This window comes from Oncorhynchus gorbuscha, linkage group LG16, assembly GCF_021184085.1.
Source record: "Oncorhynchus gorbuscha isolate QuinsamMale2020 ecotype Even-year linkage group LG16, OgorEven_v1.0, whole genome shotgun sequence".
Lineage (NCBI taxonomy): Eukaryota > Metazoa > Chordata > Actinopteri > Salmoniformes > Salmonidae > Oncorhynchus > Oncorhynchus gorbuscha.
In genome coordinates, this window is record NC_060188.1 from 28,004,517 (window position 1) to 28,030,252 (window position 25,736).

General features: G+C 43.7%; 1 protein-coding gene across 5 annotated transcripts in view; it reads left to right on the top strand.

Moving 5' to 3' along the window:
• Positions 1-22,353, top strand: part of LOC124000507 (zinc finger protein 91-like) — a 29,314-nt gene extending 6,961 nt beyond the window's left edge. Inside the window, exons 2-7 of one of the 5 annotated variants that reach the window (XM_046306909.1) lie at positions 8,190-10,976; positions 11,515-11,589; positions 11,778-12,896; positions 14,021-14,928; positions 19,555-19,941; positions 20,063-22,353. In XM_046306909.1, the coding sequence (XP_046162865.1) occupies positions 8,386-10,976; positions 11,515-11,589; positions 11,778-12,896; positions 14,021-14,928; positions 19,555-19,941; positions 20,063-20,541 (5,559 nt within the window). In that variant the 5' untranslated portion in view covers positions 8,190-8,385 and the 3' untranslated portion in view covers positions 20,542-22,353. Of the gene's footprint in view, positions 1-8,189; positions 10,977-11,514; positions 11,590-11,777; positions 12,897-14,020; positions 14,929-15,933; positions 18,526-19,554; positions 19,968-20,062 lie in introns of those variants that run through there. The other 4 variants (XM_046306910.1, XM_046306912.1, XM_046306911.1 and 1 more) reach the window with 4 other exon arrangements.
• Positions 22,354-25,736: the final 3,383 nt, after the last annotated feature.

A 25,736-nucleotide genomic window follows, 5' to 3' on the forward strand; every position in this document is an offset into this window, starting at 1 on the left:
GAGTCTATATGCTTCAAAGTGTAAACACAGATGACAGACAACCCAAACTGTAGAGGAAGTGCTTTTTGTGACGTTAGACCCATCTGGTATTTCGCTATACAGATCTTGGTGAGCCTAGCACACCCAGATGGCCTGGCATCAGAGCCCCTTGGTCAGGGTACCTTCCCAGAGGTTATGATACTTTAACATTAGAGCTGTAAGACTAACCCATGCAGGTATAAAGTGTATTCTGTTGAGGTCACTTGACTACAGGAACAAATACTGGTAGGCCTATGTCAATAAGCCATTCTGGAATAGGATGCCTTATTCAAATATAGGTTGGGGGAGAATGGTGGAAGGCTCTAGAATAGTGGATTGAGCCTATATTAGACTACCAGGCCTATGTTACTGAAAATGACCAATGTGACATTTGACCCATTTTTTTATTATTATTTGAATGTTGTGTATCAATCTTGCATTAGCTTATTTTAGGGCCAACTTCTCAAATTTGGATGATATCACAGAGCTTACATTGATTTTTCACAATGTGAAATTATGAAATGGATGTATTCCACAAACCTTTATATTGTCTTTTGTGCTGTAAATATAAAAACTATAAGTGTGTGGTTCTCAAGATTCTGCAGGAAGAACTTGGCACACGACACATTGGACAGCCTGGAAGCGAACACAAGCTGCAAACGTGCCACATCTAATAAAACTAAAGCCATGTCTAAAAGTTGTCACAACACAAGCCTTTATTTAGCGCATATGCCTAAATACTAAGACTTTGAATCCGCACCGACAATTGGCAGAAGATGATAAATCATATGGATGCATAAAATATAGGTTAATTTTAACAAATGTATTATTCATCAAACATTGGCAAAACATAAAGCAATACATTCTATAAATGTAAGACAACATATTTTGAGGTTTTGAACTGATCATGTATTTTACCCCACAAAGCATAAGTGTTGAATGTTAAAAGGGTAGTGCAGTTGAAGATGAGATTTTCCTTTTTTAAATTTTTTATATTTCCACGCAGGTCAAAATAACACAGAAATTGTGATAATGCCCCTTTTGTTTAAGAGCTGTTTATATAAAAAAAAAAGGCCTGGAATTTCAGCCTGTTCAGGTGGGATGGAACTTTTGGCCCACAACATGATGTCACAATGTGATCAGAGTATAATAGACCAATGACTGTTCATCTGATGAGGATGGTCTAGAGCCCACCCAATCAGCCTTTCAGGGCTGTGTATGTAAAAGTCGTCCAATTTGTTTCCCAACGCCTACATGATCAGACTGATGATTTCGAGACATACAGTGGTGGATTTAAAAATACAATTCCAAAGACTACATTAGGGCTTTAAGAAGAATGATTGACTTCCTGGTAGAATTGAAATCTCTAAAGCCCTGTAAGAGATACTCTATACAATGATGAGTCTTGTTTCCGCCCTAACAATGGCAGTTGTCAGTGGGTGGGTGAAGGGGGGGAGATCAGGTGGGACCGTTCTAGCCAATGAGAGGGCAGATATGCGTGATCAAAACAAACAACTAGATACAATGTCATTCAGTTATCACTACATTCGTAACAACCTAAACATTATGAAACTTCTTTTCAATCAAATAAGCCTCACTTAGCAAATTAGCAATCATATTTTTTGTTGACCAAATCCACACACTCTCATAGATCTTGATACAAAAACTCCCTACTTGGTCTGCTTATCGCTGTATTCGCCTGTGGACCAAGTGATGGGAGTGGAGCCTCTCGCTTTGCCTGTTCTTCCTATCAGGGGTAGGCAACTAGATTCAGCTGAAGTGTTTTTGGAGGAGCAGATTGTCGGGGTGACGGATCATAAATATTTTCAATGCAAATTGAACACAACTTAGCCCCCCCTCCCCCATTGGCCCGCGGGCCACCTGTTTTCGACCCCTATCCTGGACACGTGAACTGGTTGTAGCTCAGTTGGTAGAGCATGGCGCTTGTAACGCCAGGGTAGTGGGTTCGATCCCCGGGACCACCCATACATAGAATGTATGCACACATGACTGTAAGTCGCTTTGGATAAAAGCGTCTGCTAAATGGCATTTATTATTATTATTATTATTATTATAACTGAGAGGATTGAACAGGTGGAGGAAATATGGCAATCTCTTGGTAGATATTGCCTCTTAGATCTGTGTCTAGGGCAGTGATATAAAAAAATGTAACTTTGGGGTCAGGACTACTGCTGGTTTTCTGTTCGACCTGATAATTCATTGCATACACATGGTCAAAATCAGTCCCTGATTAAAGGGAATAATTTACAAAAGCAGCAGTACTGGGTCCAGTACCTCAAACTAAGCTCTGGACCTTCAAAGCCATTGTTTCCCTCTAAGGGACTGATTTTGACCTGGGACACTGTGTGTAATTATCAGGTAGGAAAGAACCAGCAGCCTCTGGACCCTGTAGGCGTGTGACCCTGGTCTAGGGGAAATGGGGCTAGGGGTTGGCCCAATCCCAATGCACTTGTGGAGATCTGAGAAGATTTGATTGGCATAAGAAATATGGTGAAACTTCCTCCTGGTCTATCAGGCCAAAGTGGAGCTATTGCCATGTTACTTACAGTACACCTATCCAAACAGATCTCCACAAGTGTATAGGGGCCAATTTGGGATTGGATCATTGTTTCTGGACAAAACCTAAATTTCAGGACCATTAAGCATGAAATGCAGAGAATCAAACTGCCGATAGGTAGGTACCACAGTGAGAGGCGGTTCCTTCTCTTACTAGAACAAAAGCGGTACCTGCTGCATGCTGACCCGGTAGCGACGGACCTGCCGTTTCTACTTGTAGAATCCAATGCTCGTCAGTGGCCAACAACTTTAAAACCTACCCCAACCAGGAAACGTGGCTAGATGGCAGCATTTGCACAACACTGAAAGCACGAACCACCGCATTTAACTATGGCAAGGTGACTGGGAATATGACAGAACACAAACAGTAGTCATTCCCTCTGTAAGGGAATCAAACAGGCAAAACTTCAGTATAGAAACAAAGTGGAGTCACAATTCAACGGCTCAGACAGGAGATGCATGTGGCAGGGTCCGTGGCTGACGTGAGTAAGACATTAACCCTCGCAAGGCTGCTAAGCCCAGATGTCATCCCAAGCTGCATCCTCAGAGCATGCGCAGACCAGCTAGCTGGTGTGTTTATGGACATATTCAATCTCCCTATCCCAGTCTGCTGTCCCCACATGCTTCAAGATGGCCACCATTGTTCCTGTACCCAAGAATGCAAAGGTAACTGAACTAAATGACTATCGCCCCATTGCACTCACTTCTGTCGTCATGAAGTGCTTTGAGAGACTAGTCAAGGATCATATCACCTCCACCTTACCTGTCACCCTAGACCCACTTAGATTTGCCTACCGCCCCCATAGGTCCATAGACGATGCAATCGCCATCACACTGCCCTATCCCATCCGAACAAGAGGAATAGCTATATAAGAATGCTGTTCATTTACTATAGCTCAGCATTCAACACCATAACACCCTCCAAGCTCGAGGCCCTGGGTCTGAACCCCACCTTGTGCATTTGGGTCCTGGACTTCCTGACGGGCTGCCCCCAGGTGGTGAAGGTAGGAAACAACACTTCCACTTTGCTGGTTCTCAACACTGGGGCCCCACAAGGGTACATACTCATCCCCCTCCTGTACTCTGTTCACCCATGACTGCGTGGCCAGGCACACCTCCAATTCAATCATCAAGTTTGCAGACGACACAACAGTAGTATGCTTGATTACCAACAACGACGAGACAACCTACAGGGGGGAGGTGAGGGCACTCGGAGTGTGGTGCCAGGAAAAGAACCTCTCACTCAACGTAAACAAAATAAAGGATATGATTGTGGACTTCAGGAAACAGATGATCGAGCACCCCCTATCCACATCGACGGGACAGTGGAGAAAGTGGAAAGTTTTAAGTTCCTCGGCGGACACTGAAAAGGCTGAAGAGGCATTGAACAAGTTCTCATTTACAATTGCGACCTGGCCAAGATAAAGCAAAGCAGTTTGACACATTCAATAACACAGAGTTACACATGGAGTAAAACAAACATACAGTAGAAACAAGTCTATATATGATGTGAGCAAATGAGGTGAGATAAGGGAGGTAAAGACAAAAAAAAGGCCATGGTGGCAAAGTAGATACAATATAGCAAGTAAAACACTGGAATGGTAGATTTGCAGTAGAAGAATGTGCAAAGTAGAAATAAAAATAATGGGGTGCAAAGGAGCAAAATAAATAAAAAGCTAAATAAATAAAATAAATACAGTAGGTAAAGGGGTAGTTGTTTGGGATTTTTTTATTATTTTTTATTTTTTTTTCACCTTTATTTAACCAGGTAGGCTAGTTGAGAACAAGTTCTCATTTGCAACTGCGACCTGGCCAAGATAAAAGCATAGCAGTGTGAACAGACAACACAGAGTTACACATGGAATAAACAATTAACAAGTCAATAACACAGTAGAAAAAAAAATGGGCAGTCTATATACAATGTGTGCAAAAGGCATGAGGAGGTAGGCGAATAATACAGTTTTGCAGATTAACACTGGAGTGATAAATGATCAGGTCATGTACAGGTAGAGATATTGGTGTGCAAAAGAGCAGAAAAATAAATAAATAAAAACAGTATAAAAAACAGTGGGAATGAGGTAGGTGAAAATGGGTGGGCTATTTTCCTATAGACTATGTACAGCTGCAGCGATCGGTTAGCTGCTCGGATAGCTGATGTTTGAAGTTGGTGAGGGAGATAAAAGTCTCCAACTTCAGCGATTTTTGCAATTCGTTCCAGTCACAGGCAGCAGAGTACTGGAACGAAAGGCGGCCAAATGATGTGTTGGCTTTAGGGATGATCAGTGAGATACACCTGCTGGAGCGCGTGCTACGGATGGGTGTTGCCATCGTGACCAGTGAACTGAGATAAGGCGGAGCTTTACCTAGCATGGACTTGTAGATGACCTGGAGCCAGTGGGTCTGGCGACAAATATGTAGTGAGGGCCAGCCGACTAGAGCATACAAGTCGCAGTGGTGGTTAGTATAAGGTGCTTTAGTGACAAAACGGATGGCACTGTGATAGACTGCATCCAGTTTGCTGAGTAGAGTGTTGGAAGCCATTTTGTAGATGACATCGCCGAAGTCGAGGATCGGTAGGATAGTCAGTTTAACTAGGGTAAGCTTGGCAGCGTGAGTGAAGGAGGCTTTGTTGCGGAATAGAAAGCCGACTCTTGATTTGATTTTCGATTGGAGATGTTTGATGTGGGTCTGGAAGGAGAGTTTGCAGTCTAGCCAGACACCTAGGTACTTATAGATGTCCACATATTCAAGGTCGGAACCATCCAGGGTGGTGATGCTAGTCGGGCATGCGGGTGCAGGCAGCGATCGGTTGAAAAGCATACATTTGGTTTTACTCGCATTTAAGAGCAGTTGGAGGCCACGGAAGGAGTGCTGTATAGCATTGAAGCTCGTTTGGAGGTTAGATAGCACAGTGTCCAATGACGGGCCGAAAGTATATAGAATGGTGTCGTCTGCGTAGAGGTGGATCAGGGAATCGCCCGCAGCAAGAGCAACATCATTGATATACACAGAGAAAAGAGTCGGCCCGAGAATTGAACCCTGTGGCACCCCCATAGAGACTGCCAGAGGACCGGACAGCATGCCCTCCGATTTCACACACTGAACTCTGTCTGCAAAGTAATTGGTGAACCAGGCAAGGCAGTCATCCGAAAAACCGAGGCTGTAGAGTCTGCCGATAAGAATATGGTGATTGACAGAGTCGAAAGCCTTGGCGAGGTCGATGAAGACGGCTGCACAGTACTGTCTTTTATCGATGGCGGTTATGATATCGTTTAGTACCTTGAGTGTGGCTGAGGTGCACCCGTGACCGGCTCGGAAACCAGATTGCACAGCGGAGAAGGTACGGTGGGATTCGAGATGGTCAGTGACCTGTTTGTTGACTTGGCTTTCGAAGACCTTAGATAGGCAGGGCAGGATGGATATAGGTCTGTAACAGTTTGGGTCCAGGGTGTCTCCCCCTTTGAAGAGGGGGATGACTGCGGCAGCTTTCCAATCCTTGGGGATCTCAGACGATATGAAAGAGAGGTTGAACAGGCTGGTAATAGGGGTTGCGACAATGGCGGCAGATAGTTTCAGAAATAGCGGGATAAATTATAGATGGGCTATGTACAGGTGCAGTAATCTGTGAGCTGCTCTGACAGCTGGTGCTTAAAGCTAGTGAGGGATATAAGTGTTTCCAGTTTCAGAGATTTTTGTAGTTCGTTCCAGTCATTGCCAGCAGAGAACTGGAAGGAGAGGCGGCCAAAGAAAGAATTGGTTTTGGGGCTGACAAGAGATATACCTGCTGGAGTGTGTTCTACAGGTGGGTGATGCTATGGTGACCAGCAAGCTGAGATAAAGGGAGACTTTACCGAGCAGGGTCTTGTAGATGACATGGAGCCAATGGGTTTGGCGACGAGTATGAAGCGAGGGCCAGCCAACGAGAGCGTACAGGTCGCAATGGTGGGTAGTATATGGGGCTTTGGTGACAAAACGGATGGCACTGTGATAGACTGTTTTGTAAATGACATCGCCGAAGTTGAGGATTGGTAGGATGGTCAGTTTTACAAGGGTATGTTTGGCAGCATGAGTGAAGGATGCTTTGTTGCGAAATAGGAAGTGAATTCTAAATTTAACTTTGGATTGGAGATGTTTGATGTGGGTCTGGAAGGAGAGTTTACAGTCTAACCAGACACCTAGGTATTTGTAGTTGTCCACGTATTCTAAGACAGAGCTGTCCAGAGTAGTGATTGCCATCAGACTGTTAAATAGCCATCACTAGCACACAAAGGCTGCTGTCTATATACAGACTTGAAGTCATTGGTCACTTTAATAATGTCACTTTAATAATTTTTACATATCTTGCATTACTCATCTCATGTATAGACTGTATTCTATACTATTATACTGTATCTTAGTCTATGCTGCTCTGACTGCTTGTCCATATATTTATATTGTCTTAATTCCATTCCTTTACTTAGATTTGTGTGTATTGGGTATATGTTGTGAATTACTTGTTGGATATTGCTGCGCTGTCGGAACTAGAAGCACAAGCTTTTCACTAGACCCGCAATAACATCTGCTATAAACACTGGTATGTGACCAATAAAATTTGACTTGATTTTGAGCCAATCAGAGAGCACGAACCCCCACATGGGGGAGTCAACAGGAGAGATAACAAAAAGGGCAAAAAATTGCAATTTCTCTACATCCATGGATGAGCCAGTCACACTTCATTTGCAATGTAGGCTATGGGATGGTAGCTAGATAAGTACACAGATGCAATGCACACAACACAATACTTCCCCCACGCTAGCTAACCAGTATAGATAGTATTGATATTCTAATTGAATCACAAAGGATTATTTTCCATGAAACGGCTTCCTGTTTTAGCTGCCGGGTTAATACAGTGTCCTGAGCTAGCTAGCTATGTTGCGCTGGTTAGCTAAACATTTGGCTATGGGCTGGCACTGGCCGTATGGGATTATGGAGAGTGAATTTAATTGTTTCATCTTGTTAGGTAGTTATCTAGCTGTGGCCATCTGGCTAGTATCAACAAGGGCATTCTACGAAATAGCAACATCAGCGCAGCTAGCTAGCTAACATTGGAATCTAGTCCATAAACTAAGCAACACACACAGACATGCATTGCCAAACAACGCTACTGCCTTCTTCTGGTTTGTAGTATTTTAAGGCTTTGTGGCTGATGACTTCGAGGTTTTTGCTCTGTGTACACAAAGAGATTGTCTGCCGACACTGATAAGAAGTGCAAATTACTCTCGGCTGGCGAACAGTAAAAAATCCTGTGTGTGTTCCTGCTCTTACATGTAGGTGTGCGAGATTTACCCTGCCCAGCACCCTTGATAGGTAGCGTTACAATGTTGGGAACAATTAATTGGTCTGAATGTCTGATGTGGGGGATTTGTAGCCTGTGTTTGCTTTTGCCAGACCATTATTATTCTAATGAAGGTGTTCTTTGTCATATTACTTACAGTATAGAATAGATAACCTTTCCACATTGACTGTGCAAATGGCTAGATGTACAGTATGTCTAGTCGTTTCTGGTTTGAGCCTCTTCTAAATGATTAAATGCCCCCTTTTTCCTATTTCAACAGTGCTCTTCCATTGCCTGCTCCGTGTCCAGATCCTTCCGGTGCTGCCCTGACAAGGTGGCATTGAATGGCTGAAAGAAGGCTTTCTTCAGCTCCGGGAAGAAAATGGCTGACACCACAGAATCCAAGAGCTAAGACTCTCTTTTTTTCCCCTTGTCTGCTTTGTTGATATCTTGAGACTTGATTTCCCCTTCCTTAAATGTATACGCCTACTATGGCAATGCATGATATGAGCCGTGTCAAGGGTTTCCCCTGTAAAGAGTGTGATATGGTTTGCCCCAGTACCCCTAGTCTGTTAGAACACATGAAGGCTCACTACCAGCAAGAAGAGAATGGCAGGTTTGAGTGTGAGCAATGTGGCCGCATCTATAAGCATGCTGGCAGCCTGGCCAACCATAAGAAATCCCATGAAGTGGGTTCCTTTCAGTGCCCAGTCTGCACCAGAACCCTGCCCAATGCTGTGGCTCTGAAGAACCACCTCCGTATCCACACACTATCCCCAAGCAGTGCCCAGGCAGAGGAAGATGGCGGTGACGAAGGCACTGAAGACGGACATGATGAGAGGAACTATGGTCTTGCACAGGACCTGTCTGATGGCTTTGCCCGCAGTCACCTGAACAATAGTGGAATGGGTCATGGTGTGATGTCACATGACCCAGATGATCATAAGAAGTCACCTGTAACTGATGATGCCTGGGATCGCCCATTCAAATGCGATCAGTGTGATAGGACCTACCGCCACCATGGCAGCCTGGTTAATCACAAGAAATGTCACCAGGAGGGGGCGTTCAAGTGCACCATCTGTTACAAGCAGTTCAACAACCTGGCTGCTCTCAACGGCCATGAGCGAACCCACTCAAAGTTTAAGACTCCTGGAGCATCGATGGTTAACAACAACATACATGATTCTGTGACTGATCAGCGTCCGTCTGCTCCCCAAACCGATGATGCGTCTAACTGCTTCTGCCACCTGTGCCAGGTAGCTTTGCCCAACAAGAGTGACTTCCAGGAGCACATCTTATTGCATAATGCAGCCTCCTCTTCACTGGGTCTTGCCCGTAGTTTCCCTGGGATAATGGCACACAATCTCAGCGCGGTCCGCTCCCCAGCATACACACCTGCCCTGGGTGACCCTCTGCCGCTTCCTCATTTGCCAAATGATAAACGTGGCCCCTTTGACCCAATGCTTGGCCCTCCTGTCAATAACCCCATTTACACTTGTGCATACTGTGGGGCTGGGCATCCTGACCTGGAGAGTCTCAAAGTTCATTACCTGACCCATGACCCCCACCCAGGCTCCCATGGTCAGGATGGTATCCTGAACACTGATGGGATTGGCTCTAACTCTAACCCATCTCCATCTGGAGAGAGAGCGCAATCTTCTTCTGATGATGGTGAACGTCGTTTCAAGTGTCAGGATTGTGGGAAAAGCTACCGCCATGCTGGAAGCCTGGTCAACCACAAGCGCTCCCACCAGACTGGCCTCTACCAGTGCACCATCTGCTGCAAGCAGTATCCGCATTTGGCTGCCTTGCATAGCCACCTCCGCAGCCATAAGGGAAGAACATCCAACCAATCATCCATCAACACTGAAGGCGACTGGCTCTCCTCGGAACCCCTGACACTTGACTCTCAGAATAGTTATGTGCAGGAGGGGAGCGGCGCAACCACCCCTATCTCCCTCCCTGGAAATCTTGGTGACGCTGCTCACTTTGTACCTGATGGTGGCCACAGCAGTGGTTTGGATTCACTGGAGTTCCATGATCGATTTGATGGCTCCCTTGCCCAGAGCAACTCTGGGCACTCCCCTCTTCCCCAGAACCACCGCCAGGCTGATAGACATATGTGCACTGACTGTGGAGAAATGTATGGGGACATCTCTGGCATCAAGTCTCACATGTGCCCCCAACGGCGACAGAACCAGGGGATGTCCAATGGATTCATGGGAAACATGAGTAGCTACAACAGTCCTGGAGGCGCTGCTCTCCCTTCAGGTGGAGGAAATGTGAAAGAGAGCAATGGACAGCGCTCTCAGTATGGTTCTCAGTCCCATGCCCAAGGAGGGGGGAAAAGGATGAATAAAGAAGATGAAGATGATGGTGAAGTGTACCAGTGCTCGGTGTGTGGGAACCATTATGCCAGCCTCAGGGCCCTGAGGAGCCATCTGCGCAGCCATGCTAACAATCCCACAGGGCCTGGGACTTCAGCGCTTTCTCCTAACGGTGAGGCAGATTGGCGGATTATCTGCAGCACCTGTGGCCAGAGCTTCTCCAGAAAGCAAGACCTGTTAAACCACCAACTGATTCATGGGCCACAAAGGTCCGATGCAGCAGTGCAGAGCATGGGGGCCGATCCTACAAATACTAATGGCAAAATGGATGGTGATGGGAGGAATCACATTTGCGTTGACTGTGGCATGTTCTTTGCTGATCGCCATCACCTGATCACTCACCTGTGTCCTGGAAAGGGAAGAGGAGGAGTGCTGAGCAAAGAAGGATTGAATGGAGCTAAAGGGATGACTGGCGGAGATGGAGTTAGTGGCGGCGGAGTTGGAGGACCTGGGGGCAGTCGTGATATGGGAGGACAGGACCGTAGACAACAGATGCCAGATTCGGAGGATCGACCCCACAAATGTGACCAGTGTGGCAGGGGCTACAGGCACCCTTGCTCCCTGCTCAACCACAAGAAATCTCACAAGACCGGAGTCTTCAGATGCCTTGTCTGCCAGAAGCGCTACTACAACCTGCTGGCCCTTAAGAACCACCAGAGGACCCACTTTGATTTAAAAAGGTAAGCTTTTGTCTGATGCTTTTCCCCATTGAGACTTGTTTGTCTTTGTGGGCCTATTAATACCATAAGATCTGTTTGCATTGCTTGAATTTGGTCCAAATTTCAAATTGACATTAATAAGACATTTTACACTAAAATCAGGATTGTACAGTACCTTCATGGATTGGTCTGTATTTTCTCTGAAATAATGAGATGCATTATTTTTTATTGTAATAATACTAGATATGAGTAAGAATAATCAATTTTCCTATCGGGCCTCTGCATCGATGTAAAAAAAATAGCCATTCAATTTTGTTGAAGAAAACACACCGCTTTTCCCTCACTGTACAGCGGCACAGCTGGAAAATGAACAACATTGTCATTGAATGTAAGAGTCTACTCTGTGCTACAGTCCAATCTGTAAAGCTAATTAAAAACAAAACACCCCTTAAGCAACCCTAGGGAACCCAAGAAATGGCCAGGCCATGACATCTTTGAATCCATTCTAAACGTAAAATGTATTTCTGACTGGTGATTTCCCTTTATTGGCTTGCTACAGCAAGGCTGCCGCTGGCACAGGGAGAAGCGGTCCCCAAGTGGCACCCGATTCCGAAACGATGGCTTTACTTGAATGGTAAATAACCTTACCCAAATGTGCTTTTATCATCATTACTAAACGTAGATAGTGCCCGTTCAGCCAGTTGGCTGTCCATTCATGATGTCAGGAGCGAGTTGAATGGCTGGCAGATCGTGGAATAGGCGCAAGGAGTGTTTACCAGTTCCTTACCCATCTTTTAATTTGGTCCTCACTTTCTTTTACAGGCACAAGTGTGAGGAGTGTGGGAAGGCCTTCAAGATCCAGAAGCAGCTGGAAAACCATCTTCGGCTCCATGAAGAACACAGAGCAAAGGCTCACGCCCAGCTCGCAAAACTAGGCAATGGGAGGTATCAAGGAGGACCCTCTGGCATGCAGGCCATGAGAGGAGAATCGTCCAAATCCCAGAACCCTGGCATGGGGGAAGTCAAGTATGGACAACAACAACAAGGCTTCAAGCAACCCTACTCAGAGGCTGGTACTTCAAGGGCTCAGAATTTTGATCTACAAGAAGGGGGACGAAGACCCTTCGCCTGTGATGAGTGCGGACGGAGCTATCGTCATGCAGGCAGCTTGGCCAATCACAAGAATCTTCACAAAATTGGCGAGTATCACTGCAATGTCTGCAACTCCACTTACCCCAACCGCCTGGCCATGAAAAACCATCTGCGTCTTCATTTTGCCCTCAAGAAGCACACTTGCCAGGAATGTGGCAAAGGATTCCGTACCCAAAAACAGCTGACCACCCACCACTCTGCACAGCTCTGCAAGGGGGCTGCAGGAGCTGTTGCTCAAATGGATTACGAGTGTGATGGGTGCTGCGAGGGTTTTGCTACTGCAGACGAGCTGGCTGCACATGACTGCCCTGCTCAGCAGCTCCCTTCGTCCTCGGCCTCCCTCAACAGCTCAAGCCTCAGCATCGATGGGGCTGACCTTGTGCCAGATGAACGCCCCTACAGCTGTGACATCTGCAACTGCTCTTACAAACATGCCAGCAGCCTGCTGAACCACAAGCACACACACAAGACGGGCACTTTTACATGCACCTACTGCGACAAGCCGTACTCCAACTACATGGCGCTGCGCAACCACATGCGCATCCACACGCAGAAGAAGAGGCACATCTGCCACCACTGCGGGAAAGCGTTCCGGCTAGCCAGATTCCTCCGCAATCACCAGAAGGTCCATGAGGAGGGCCACACACGCTTTGGCTGCACCAGCTGCGGGAAGAGCTTCCAGGGGAGGTCAGGCCTGGCGAGGCACCGCTGCGGGGAGAACCAGGTAGGCAAGGAGGGCAGGAGGATGGCCACTGCAAGCACGACAGGGGGAGAAGAGTGCCGGTACACGTGAGTTTTCGTCTGTTTGTGATTCTTGAAGTGAAAATAGTGAAGATCATAGGTTTCTACATGTCTATTACAGGTATATGATCTCCAATCCGGCTTCCTTGGGACCATACGTGCACCGGAATTCGGCTATTTCTGAAGTTTGGACAGATTGATTAGTGGAGACCAGATAAGTCCCCCCTTTTGCTTTCAGTTAGATATACATTCGTTTCCTAGGCTACTATGCATCAGAATTGATTTGATTTTTCAGTTGGATGTTTTATTTTCTGCTTTCACAAAGAATACTGACATTAATTGATACCAATTCAAAGTAGCTGACGTAGTATAATAAGTAAGATTTATGATTTGTGTGTTCCTTGTACTTGTTTGAATTGTAGTGCTCCTTTGTTTGTGCCTTCCCTGTCTCTTTTTATAGGTACATTGTACATTTTTAGGTTGTTGATAGTGTAAACCTAGTTTAGTGGGCTTCTTTGTTTGACAAAGTCATGGCACAAAAGCTGGTTAAAATGGTAAAAGACCATAGAAGTGGGAAGGTTCTTGTTAGTTTTTTTGCTGATATTACAGTGAAGACTACATTGATACAGGGCATGGGCCTATCCTTAGACTTAGATCCACAGTAAGTATTTGGAGCTTGCTACACTGCACATGCTTTGTTGTAAATTTGTTATTTCGGGGGGGGGGGGTAGTAATCTGCACCAAGCCAACATATTTCACCACAGTTGGTGAAAGCCAGAATAATTTCAATAACTATGAAAAGTGTGATATGGAATTGTTGTATCTAAATGTGCAAGGAGCCACACATACCTTCCAAGACTCTAATTCGTTTTCAATTATTTGATTAAGGACAGTCCATATTTTTTCCCCTTGTTTCCACCAAAATGTGTTCCCCTTTTTATTATGTGTATAAATTGACTATTTCTTCTTGCAGGACATGGTAAACCACTTTTAGTCATCTCCAAAGCTTTAAGCCGGATTCCAGATCATATACCTGTACAAATGTTTTTTTAGATGGATATATAAATATATTAAAGTTGTATCTGATGGAAAAGTGGTAACCAGCCAATTAGATTAGTGAAAAAGGACCGTAAGCCGTTACTAATTTCTTCTTCTCTTCTGTCTCTCCACAGATGTGACCAGTGTGGCCGCTCCTACGCCCATGCCAGCTCCCTTCTCAACCACAAAAACACCCACACCGTCGGCATTTACCACTGTGCCGTGTGCCTCAAGACCTATTCCAACCTCCTGGCCCTCAAGAACCACCGGCGCATTCATTCAGAGATAAGGCGTCACCGCTGCCCAGAATGCGGTAAGGCTTTCCGTGTCTCCTCCCAGCTCAACAGCCACCGTCGCGTCCACCTAAAGGAGAGGGAGCTCACTTGTGGCCCCTGCCAGCGCAGCTTCCCCAGCCAGGCCAGCTTCCGGCTCCACCAGGAGATCTCCCACGGCCAAGCCCCCAGGCCCCCCCAGCAGACACAGGCCAGGGCTGGGGGAGCCTCTGGGGGCACGTCCGGGGGCGGGAGCTCAGGCCTTAACTGGGGCTCCGGCCTGGATCTCACGTTGTTGCAGGCCCAAGGACTGGACCCCAATGGACTACCCAAAATGAACTCCCTGTCCTTCCAAGGCCCCAGTGGCAGCAGGAGCCGTGGGGCGACGGGGACCAAGTCGCACATCTGCAACCAGTGCGGCCGCACCTACCTCCACGCCAGCTCCCTCCTTAACCACAAAAACAGTCACAAAACAGGCGCCTACTTCTGTAACTCCTGTCAGAAGGAGTTTCCCAACCTGATGTCCCTCAAGAACCACCGGCGCATTCACACTGAGCCCAAACGTTTCCAGTGCCCTGACTGTGGAAAGTCCTTCCGTGTGTCCACCCAGCTCATCTGCCACAGGCGCATCCACACCAAGGAAAAGCCCTTTTCCTGCCAGCAGTGCGACAAGCGCTTCTCCAGCAAGTCCAACCTGCGCCACCACCAGAAGGTGCACTGGAGCAGCTCAGCGCCCCCTACCATGGCCATGGGCGCTGCCAGCTTCTTGGGTATGCCCTCGGGCCCATTTCTATAAGTATGGGGGGAGGGGGAAGGGGGGGTGCTCGTGTGAGATGCATTGAAATGCCGAGGTTTTAGAGGTGCCAAAACTTAGTCCCCATCTCATTCACCACCATCTCCCTCTTGTTGTAGAGTGTGAGGTTTATGTCTAGATTTCCACAGAGCAGGTTATGTGTTTTAGACACACAGGCCCTGCATGCAACCTTAGACAGGGGAGGGGGAGGGGAGAGGACTGACTTGGCATGGACGACCTCGACACTGGTTAAGACAGTCTGGTTGCAAAAGCGTCCCCAATCCGCTTCTTCCCAACCAGCATGGCTACTCTTGCTTGCATTCACTCGATGGCCTTTGCTAGGGGACAAGAACCCATTCACCTGTAATGGTACACATGGATTACTGCTCACTCAGTGTAGGATGTGTGCTAGACTTCTCTGTTCGGCCCTTTAGAAACCTTAATGATATACTGTTGTCATAGCTCCCCGTTGCATGTTACACAGTAGACAATTCTAGATTTCTCAGTGTTTTATTGGCCGTTAAGCCCAGTGTCAATGAAGTCATAACAAACGGGTCACAATAGGAACAACATCCTGATGCCATGCCAAGAGTGTGGCGTGACACTCACCAAGTCAACCACATTGATGAATTTGACCAATGTTAAGGTTTTTTTGTGTGGCATCTTTGCAGTTTGAATGCATTGCACATCATGACATCCCATTCCGTATCTGTTGATTTTTGGATAAAGCCTTTGCATGCGGCCTTTGTCATGTTATACAAAACATCTTAACCAGTAAGAACATGTATTTCAAACAGTATCTCTGAAGTGAGCAATATGTTGGAACAAATAGTTGAGATGTACTTTGACATTGTAAAAATGTAGTTTTAACGGTGAATGTAGTGGTTGGAGATGTCACATTTCTGTAATATAGAACTGACCTGAGGGTGTATTGCTCTCTTGTGAGGTTCTAATTGTTTTCTAACTTGTGTGTTTCTTGCAGCACGAAGATGAGCTTCAAACCTTATTTTTCTGCAGATGACAGCAATGCTCTTTATCGGTTGCTTCTTTCTGGCATCACATTTGTGTTTTCCTCTTTAAAAAACAAAAAATGTTTCTGGGCACCCATATTTTCAACACTGCGCCTAACGGGTTAACGTGTATAGACAATAAGTTGTGTTTTTTTTTTAAAAAGAAGAAAAATGTATATTGTTAGGCCCATGCCGGCATTTTGATTTTTATCCTGTATCGTAATCGTACTTCTGACTGTATTATTTACAGTTCAACTTTTATAAAACAGATCATTGTAGAATGCATTTATTTATATTAACACTTTAGGAGCTTTGTTGTTACCACCCCTTTCCTTACACTTACCCCTGACTACTCATCCTGTATGTATAATTGGCATGGAGTCGAGTATGAAGGACTCCCAAAGAACACTTGTGACAAGTACTCCTCCATGTTGTGTCAATTTGTTATGGTTTAAAAAATAATGATAATAATAATATTCAGTCCCTTGTACAATAAACAGGGAACTTGTATAATGTGCGTTTTGATTGCACTATGAAGACTAAGGAAATATTTCTGAAATGTTTGCCTTTTACAAGTGATGTTGTGACCGTCTCCCCTCAAGTCAGACTGGACTTCCTTCTGTTTCACAAAAAACTCACACTCAAAGGGGACGACTTTGAATTGTTTGTGCATTCAGACCTCATTCTCTTAAGATTTTGTTATACCTTATCGTAACCCTTGTATTTATTAGTATTTCTTTTTATTTAATTGCGTTTGGACTATTCAAAGCTCTGTGGGAACACCTTTTACTGGGAGAGCTGGTGCTAGTAAGTGAAATATAAAGTGACAGTGAAGTGATTTTTAAGAGCAATGTGATAACTAGACCACGGGACAACTAACTAACTATATTTTAATGGAACTCTTGTGTTTTCTCCAGAATTGGTTAAAAGTGGACACTTCCAACCATCATTACGGATAGATTAGAAAGGATTGGTTTGAACAACTATAATGAATAATTTTCAGTTTCATACATATATGTAATGCTTATACTATACAGTTTTATAAGCTGTTTTGATAATTAATTTCTTAACAAAATCTGTCCATATTATAACCCCTAATGCTGAGTATTTGAAAATAAATAGCTGGAAAACTAGTGAAGAACATTGTTGTGAATCCATTGTCCTTTCACTCCTCACTTTTAATGTACTTTTGAAAGTGTTTTTAATAATCAACACGTTTTCACACAGGCTATTTTTAATCTGTGATGAAGGTGAAATCAACTTCGTTAACTCAACCTTGTTAAAGACTTGGCTTGAACATTTTCACCTCAGTGAATTGGTCAAATTAATGTGTCTAGTTGAGGGGCCAAATAATTGACCTGTTGGAATTTAAGGAAGGGGGGTATACAATTGCAGATCTTTAAGCAAATGATGCAGACTGAGGATGAAGTTTGATAATGTGATTTACCTTGTTGCCTCTAGAAAGGCGGGTGCCCTCATCATACACCTAAACTGTGTACACACAGGCAGCCCAATGCTGATATTTTCTTTGACTAATTGTTCTTTTGACCAATCACATCAGATCTTATTCAGAGCTGAGCTAATTAGTGAACAAAAAGATCAGAATAATGCTGCCTGTATAAACACAGCCCTAGAGGATTAGACCTCTGAAAATGTCATTTGCTCATGTTAGTCCAAACAATACATTTAAAAATGGACACTAATGCATCTATATGTAATCTTTAAGGTGCAATGTTTGAATGAATTCCATTATCTTGATGCTAGAATATTGAGTTTTATGCAACACATACAAATCACTAAATGATATCAAGTATACAATGTGGTTGCTGAAAATATACCTTTTATTTTATAACCAGCCAAATAGGTTTGGAGTTCTTTCATCCTTGGAGGAAGAAGAATATCCTCCCAAAACTAATTTCTTTAGTTTTTCCAGTGATATTTAGACCAACTTCATTGTTCCACGTAGCTTTTTTGTGTGTTTTTTTTGTCAACCCAGACAAGTTTGAGAGTGCTTGTGTGCTGCTAGTTAGCTTAGCACGCTAACGCCAGTGTCCATGTGGAATCTGAGCTGATGCCAACGTCTAGCAACCACAGAAGCATTTCTGTTTATAATACATTGTTCAAGAGTGATATGGTCACTAGACACGTTGGAATGGAGTTTCTGCATGGTGGATAAGTGTGTTTTTGGACGTTCAATTGATTCCTGTGGACTCTTGGATTAGCATGCTAAACTAACAGGTGGCTGCTCCAAATAACTAACTAAATCAAATATTTTTATTTGGGAACAGTCAAGTACTGGGAGAAACCAAAGAAAATTCATTTTTTGAGTAAATTGTCCTAAGGGCTATAGAATAATCAACATTGCAATATGACTCTCCCAATTTGTGTGTATTTGTCACCATGAAGATGAAACTAACCCAGATATTGAAGATACATATCTCTCACCCTTAATCCTACACATGTAACTGACTTATGCCATATTTGTTTTGTTTTCATGTACATTTCGTCTTTTATATATGCATGATAGTTTGTGCTTAATAAAGGTCCATCCGTGTTGAATATAATTATCTGTAGCTATACATTTGTTACCAAATTGAGGCATCAGTTTCTTCTACCAAATTCAAGGTACAGTTAAACTATGTAAATGACCATATTAAATACTGGTAGCTAGTGGAAATGCATAATAAACCCATATATACCTGCAGTGTACAGTGGGAAAGTGACATTTACAACACATGTAGCCTCATCATTTGACTCTAGGCTCAGTACACCATCAGTGTAGGGAAGGCCCATTTGATTTGCCCAATGGTTTGATTGACATATTGAAAAGGCTCCGGTGAATTGCCCGAAATAAACAATTTATTGTTAAATGTGCCGTCTTTAACATTTCAGTAATATTTTGACTCCCTCTCTGATTTTGAAGAATATTATTAAGTCCAAAATATTATTTTGTAGAGACAATATTTCAACTTCAGAAAACTACATCCAATATTGAACCAAGAAGACGCATTTTGTATACACTGAGGGTGGCCAGGACGTGCCACTCTGACAGTTCATTTTTATTTTTGTCTTGATTAATAGTATTCATTTATTACTACCATGACATATGAAGATCTATGTCCATGTGGAAATGTTACGGAATGCACTTTCAATTGTTGAAGAATGACTTTTTCCGCCCCATGGCTAAAGCTGTTTCTAATGCAACGTTTACATGCTGTCACAGTTATCAGAAGCTTTTAGTTTCCCTTGAAGGACTGTCAATGTCGCAATTACAAGAAGGAAACTCAGAGACATTTTTGCTACCAAGTTGTGACTTTTCAGCACTGACCCTTTACCTTTGACAGCAAATCTGTTTTTGACAATTACAATCTTATCAGTATGTATAATGTAGCTAGTCTGACCATATTGTTGATGTTAAGTAAGCTAGTTTACTTCATTAAGAATTGTTCCAACTTCAATAGCACTTGAACACAACCATGTCGAGCATATGACTTCCCAGTTTCCCCATGAGCATGTGAAGCCAGCATTAATGTGTATACAAACGAAATATCAGAATTATGGCATGACACAATTCCTACATTTTACATTTTCAGGTCATCCACCAATTGGCGCAGGGAGACCACCCAAGTCGCATGTCTGCGACCAGTGCGGCCGTGGTTACCGCCATGCCGGATCCCTCCAGAACCATAAGAACATCCACAAGACAGGCGCCTATTTCTGCAGCTCTTGTCAGAAGGAGTTCTCCAACCTGATGGCTCTCAAGACCCATCGGCGCATCCACACTGAGGTCAAACGCCACCGGTGCTCAGATTGTGGAAAGGCCTTCCGTGCGCCTAGCCAACTCATCGTCCACCGGCGCATTCACACCCAGGAGAAGCCCTTCTCCTGCCAGCAATGCACCAAACGCTTCTCTAGCAAGTCCAACCTACGTCACCACATGAAGTTGCATTGGAGCGGCTCAGCGCCTTCCAGTTTCCTGGGTATGCGCTCAGGCCCATTTCTATAGGTGGGGGAAGGGAAAGTGCTGCTGTGATTTACATTGAAAAGCCAAAAGGTTTCTGGAGGTTTGGTTTAATACAAGTTCAACGTTTACATTTTCAGGTAAACCGGTAATTGGTGGGGGGGCCAAGTCGCACGTCTGTGACCAGTGTGGCCGTGCCTACCGCCACGCCAGCTCCCTCCTCAACCACAAGACCATCCACAAGACTGGCGCTTATTTCTGCACCTCCTGTCAAAAGGAGTTTCACAATCTGAACGCCCTCAAGAACCACCAGCGCATCCATACGGAGACCAAGCGCTACGAGTGCCCGGAGTGCAGAAAGTCCTTCCGTGTGTCCACCCAGCTCATAATCCACCGGCGCATCCACACCAAGGAGAAACCCTTCTCCTGCCAGCAGTGTGACAAGCGCTTCTCCAGCAAGTCCAACCTGCGCCACCACATGAAGTTGCATTGGGGCAGCTCAGTGCGCCCTGTGCGCACCAATGTGTCTGTGGCTGCTACCAGTGCCACCCTCTTGGCTCTGCCTCAGACCCATATCTCTACAAAGTATGGGTGGGGTTGGGGAAAGGGGAAGCATTGAAATGCCAAGGTTCTGGAGGTGCCAAAACTTCCCTTCACCCTCCTTCACCACCATCTCCCTCTTGTTATAGACTGATTTTCATAGAGCAGGTTACGTGGTCTAGACACTCAAGGCCCTGCATGCAACCCCAGACAAGGGGAAAAAGTGGACTTGACATGGACGATATTTACACTGGTTAGGACACGGGTTGCAAAATCCTCACCCATCTGCCTTCATCCCACCCAATTAGTTAGCTGTGCTTGCTGCATTCACTCGGTAGCCTTTGCTAGGGGCAACAACCCTTTCGCCTGTAATGGTACACCAGGATTACTGGTTAAAAAAAACTTCAATATTAAGGTTTTGGGATTGTTCCTTTTTGACTGCTACACATCATAACATCCCATCTGTTAATCTTCAATGTAAAGCCTTTGCTTGCAAATAAGAATTTGTGCTTAACTGACTTGCCTAGATACATTTTTTTTTAAACATGTGCAGCTTTTGTTGTGTCATACAGTATTGAAGAGTAAATAATGGATTTTAAACGTATCCGCAATATGTTGGATTAAAGAGTAGATGTACTTTGACATTTGACATTGTAAAAATGTAGTTTTAACGGTGAATGTAGTGGTTGGAGATGTCACATTTCTGTAATATAGAACTGACCTGAGGGTGTATTGCTCTCTTGTGAGGTTCTAATCGTTTTCTAACTTGTGTGTTTCTTGCAGCACGAAGATGAGCTTCAAACCTTTATTGTTCTGCAGATGACGACAATGCTCTTAATGGGTTGCTACTTTCTGCCATTTCTGTATTCCTCCCATTATTTCAAAATGGCTCTTGGCACCAATATTTTAAACACTACGCCTAAACCAGCAAGCGCGTATAGATGTATTTTTTTTTTTCGGATAAAAGTAAAGAAATGTATATTGTTAGGCCACTGTCGGCATTTGGTTTTTATCGTGTATCGTAATTATGACTGTATTATTAACATTGCAGCTTTTATAAATCATTATAGTATGCTTATTTGTAGCAGCATTTGTAACAGAAATGCTAGTTTTAGGATCTCTCAGTTTAGGAGAAGTGTTGTAACCACCCCTTGTCCTTACACATACCCCTGACTATTCATCATGTATGTATAATTGACACGGAGTCAAGGATGAAGGACTCTTGACACATTAAATTGACTGTACTTCCTTAAGTTTCCTTTGTACAACAAACAGGGAGCTGCTATGTGTGTTTTGATTGCCGTATGAAGTTTAAGGAAGATTAAGGATTATTGTTGACATGTTTGCCTTTTGAGTGATGCCACTGTCTTCCCTCAACTCAGACTGGACACTTCACACACACACACAAAAAGAAAAGAAACCACACTTACAAACATAACTTGTAAAAGTTTAGCGCATTTATTATGTTCAGTTTGTTACTCTTGTATTGTAACCTTTGTATTCATTCATTAGTGAGTATTTCCTTATACACTTGTGTTATATTCAACTATTCAAAGCTCCGGGTACATATTTTACTGGGAGAACTGCTAGTAAGTGAAATAAAGTCACAGTGAATTGATTTAGTAGTAATGTGATAAAACTAGACCACATTTATATTTGAGTTAAACCTATAAAAAATATATATATATACAAAATGGACACTTTTGAACCTAGTTTAGAAAGAATTGCTTTGAACAAGTATTCATTTCAAGTTCTTACTTTGTTTCAAGTATATATGTAATGCTTACTATACACTTTTATAAACTATGTTTTGATAATTAATTTCTTAACAAAACTTGTCCATATTATTATCCCTAATGCTGAGTACTGAAAATAAATAGCTGGAAAAATGTGTTGTGAATCACAATTGTTGTTCAGCTCCTCACACTTTTTATGTATTTAAGTTTTTAATAACAGTCACAATTTCTTTGAAGGTTGATTCAATATTTCCAAAAGTCCTATAGTATTTCATTTCTATTAAAAGCAGGTTTTAAGTAAGCCTGTTTTGGGGGTTCTTGTGCATTCCCTTCAGTCAGGAAGTTCTGTCATAGAAAATAGAACACATATATTCACCATCATGATCCCTAAGGCTTTGTTCGTTTGTGCTCTATCAGTCAGTTTACCTGAGCAGTCTGCAGTGAATCCCACATCCGTTTCCCAATGTACATGCCCTTTCGGAATGATGGATTTGACCCAAGCCCCATGTACCATGGGAGAGCAGAAGAGTCTAGCATCAAGGCAAGTCCCCCTGGGGAACAAGGACTGTGACTGTCCTGAGAGTCCAGTCAGAGGAAGCCATTCATCACTCTAGGGCCTTGTGTCCCTGGTGTTTTGTTCATGCCATGAGGGGTGCACTACAGATTCCCAAATGGCACCCCTTTCCCTACAGTGCACAACTTTCGACGAGGGTCCATCCCACTGGGCACAGACATCAGTTCAACATCCAGTTTTAATTTACATTTGGTTTAGTTGTCAACTAACGTGAATTCAATGATATTGAAACAACATTGATTCAACCAGATTTTGCCCAGTGTGTAGGGAATAGAGTGCCATTTGGGATATAGACAGAGTCTGGGTGTACAGCCATGAGGGAGTACAGCATGTGGATGTGGAGGTAACAGACTATTGGATCCCTGCACAAAATGGAGTACTGTATTTATTTAGGTGTTTTTTTCAGTAATGTTCAAATTGGTTGTTGCCATTTTCCTTTGTTGATTGGTGGAGCTAGATTAGTGTGGCTGACACAGATGGGAATGGTTTAGTTAATCAAAAACAGGCCTTTTTGTTTGCATTTCCTTTTAACCCCATCTTGAATTTCCTACTTCTCCAGATTCCCCATTCAGCTCATTTCATTGTGGTTTTGTGTCAGTCTTTCACCAAAACCTTGTGTAAAGTATTGTACAATTAGAATCAGCCCATACCAGAGGACAGATGAACAGCAGTGTACTGTACATTACATTCATCCCACCTCAGTGGTAAGTAGCCATAATGAGGTGATGGGGATAGAATTTGCACCAGGGTGAGTGATCAAAGTGGAGATGTCTTGCATGCCTTAATGATGAGGTCATAATGTGTAGACTGGACCGTGAGTCATGGATTCCTAATGGTCCTTTTGGGAGGCTGGGAACCAGATGGGCAGAGTGCTGGAGGAGCTAACCCACACAACATGGCTGAGCAGCTGTTCAAAGTCCTTTTGTTCAAAGGGTCTGAGCAGGAGTGCTGATATCGGATCAGATTTGTCTATTGTATATTAATGAATAATATATGGACAGGGACGGATCATAGATCCGCACTGCTGCTCTGAGATGCTTCTTCAATGTGGCCTAGTCCACCTTTAAAAACACACTGGATGGCAGTGGGTCGTTTCAAGGAAAAACACTGACATAATACAATAATGATGGATGACATTTATATTGTGCATTTCACTAGGTGTCAAAATATGTTAAATTGTAAGGAGTGAACTCAAGTCACCTCAAACACTACCAATTTGTAACACTTGACTTACCGGAGTGACGCACAGCAGCCATTTTTGTGTCCGAATGCTTGCCAAGTCTTGCATATCACAGTGACGAGTTGTCTGAGATGTTGCTAACCCAGTGGAGGGCGATCAGGGTCTACAGAGATACTCACTGTGACTTCAACCCAAACCCAGTGAATAGGCCCCAGGGACTTCAGACCCACTTAATGCTTCATGACAAGGTGTTGATAGGTTAACATGAGGAGGCTTAACACAAACTAATATCCCACATTCCTAAATCAAAATAACATTACATTGCCAAATGTTTGGTAGATTATGATCTAAGAACATAATTAGCAAATAATATAATTGGATTTGAGCCATTGTGTACTATAGCGATGGAGACTGACAACAGTAATGAAGACCAACCACTGCGAGGGTACACTGAACAATCCTTTTATTTATTCATTTTTTTTATTATCATTTCAATATGTCTGTCGGGTTAGTTTTTTTTAAATAGTTTTTATTTTAAATTAAAATTTGACACACTTATAAAAGACAGCATCTGCATAGAGTTGTCATCTTAAAGATCCATGGAGAAAAGGGAGCGAGAGGAGGGGAGATAGCGAAGGGAGGGGAAATACTGGCACGTCACACTAACTAAACAGAACAGCAAACAGCAGTACAAGAGAGGGAGAGAGAGGGACAGATAGTTTTTTACATTACGGTACGCACACACACACACACACACACACAAAAAAACGGGACACAAGTTGCATTTCCAGTCAAAGTTGCAGCAAACGATCCAACTGTCCTCTTTTTTCAGTCTCTCTCAGTATCATTCTTGTTTCACTCCGTTCTCGCCCACCCTGACAACCCCCTCTAACTGACTTTCACTGAACAAGATGGAGTTGTTCTCTTCTGTCTGTGTCATTACAGATTTCAAATCACTTCCACCAACTGTGGCTTTTTCGATCTGCAACCAAAACTGTGTTGTGGTCGACCGAGGTTTGAAATAATTTAGTCTCACTTCTGCATGTTAGAGAAAGCCCTTTATCTTTTGTATTGCACATAAAAGTGGATTTCTATATTGTCACAGGCCAATCTTTCAGTATGATCCACAACTCCCTTTGAGGATCAGACCTCCTTGGGTTGCCTCACAATTGGGACAAATCCTCTCAAACTCCTAAGAAGGTGATTCAGTTGTTCGCATCTGATGCGCTAAGATTTCAATACAAAAGAGGACAAAACTCAACGCAGAGCCTAACTCATTTCAAAAATTGAAATTACTTCTTACAATTTTAACAATGGAAATCATTTTCTCTCCTAGGCACATGAACATAGGAGAGTTGCAACACTTGCCAGACATTAAAGATCACACAAATTAGTACTTAATGACTCTAAATGTCATGACCACTACGTAATGGCGGGTTCAATTAAGAGAAGGACTTATTATTTCACCACAGTATACTTTCCACAGCGATGAGAGACCCTGGGCCCATGAGAAGAAGCCCAAAGCCAAGTGACACGGTTGACATTGTCATTATACAAGACAATACCAATCATAATGACAGGGCTGTTTTTGGCTGACTACCGGCTAATAATTGGAGACAAAGAGAGTGTTTGAGTTCATATTTGGCCTGGAAGCAGGAAACCGAGACAAAATGGCAACATGTACGTTGCCACTCCCTTCTTACTACGGATGGAGGGAAGCACTATTCATCAGAGACGGATGCCTCTGAACGAAATCAAACGGGTTGGTTTTTGACTGATATGGT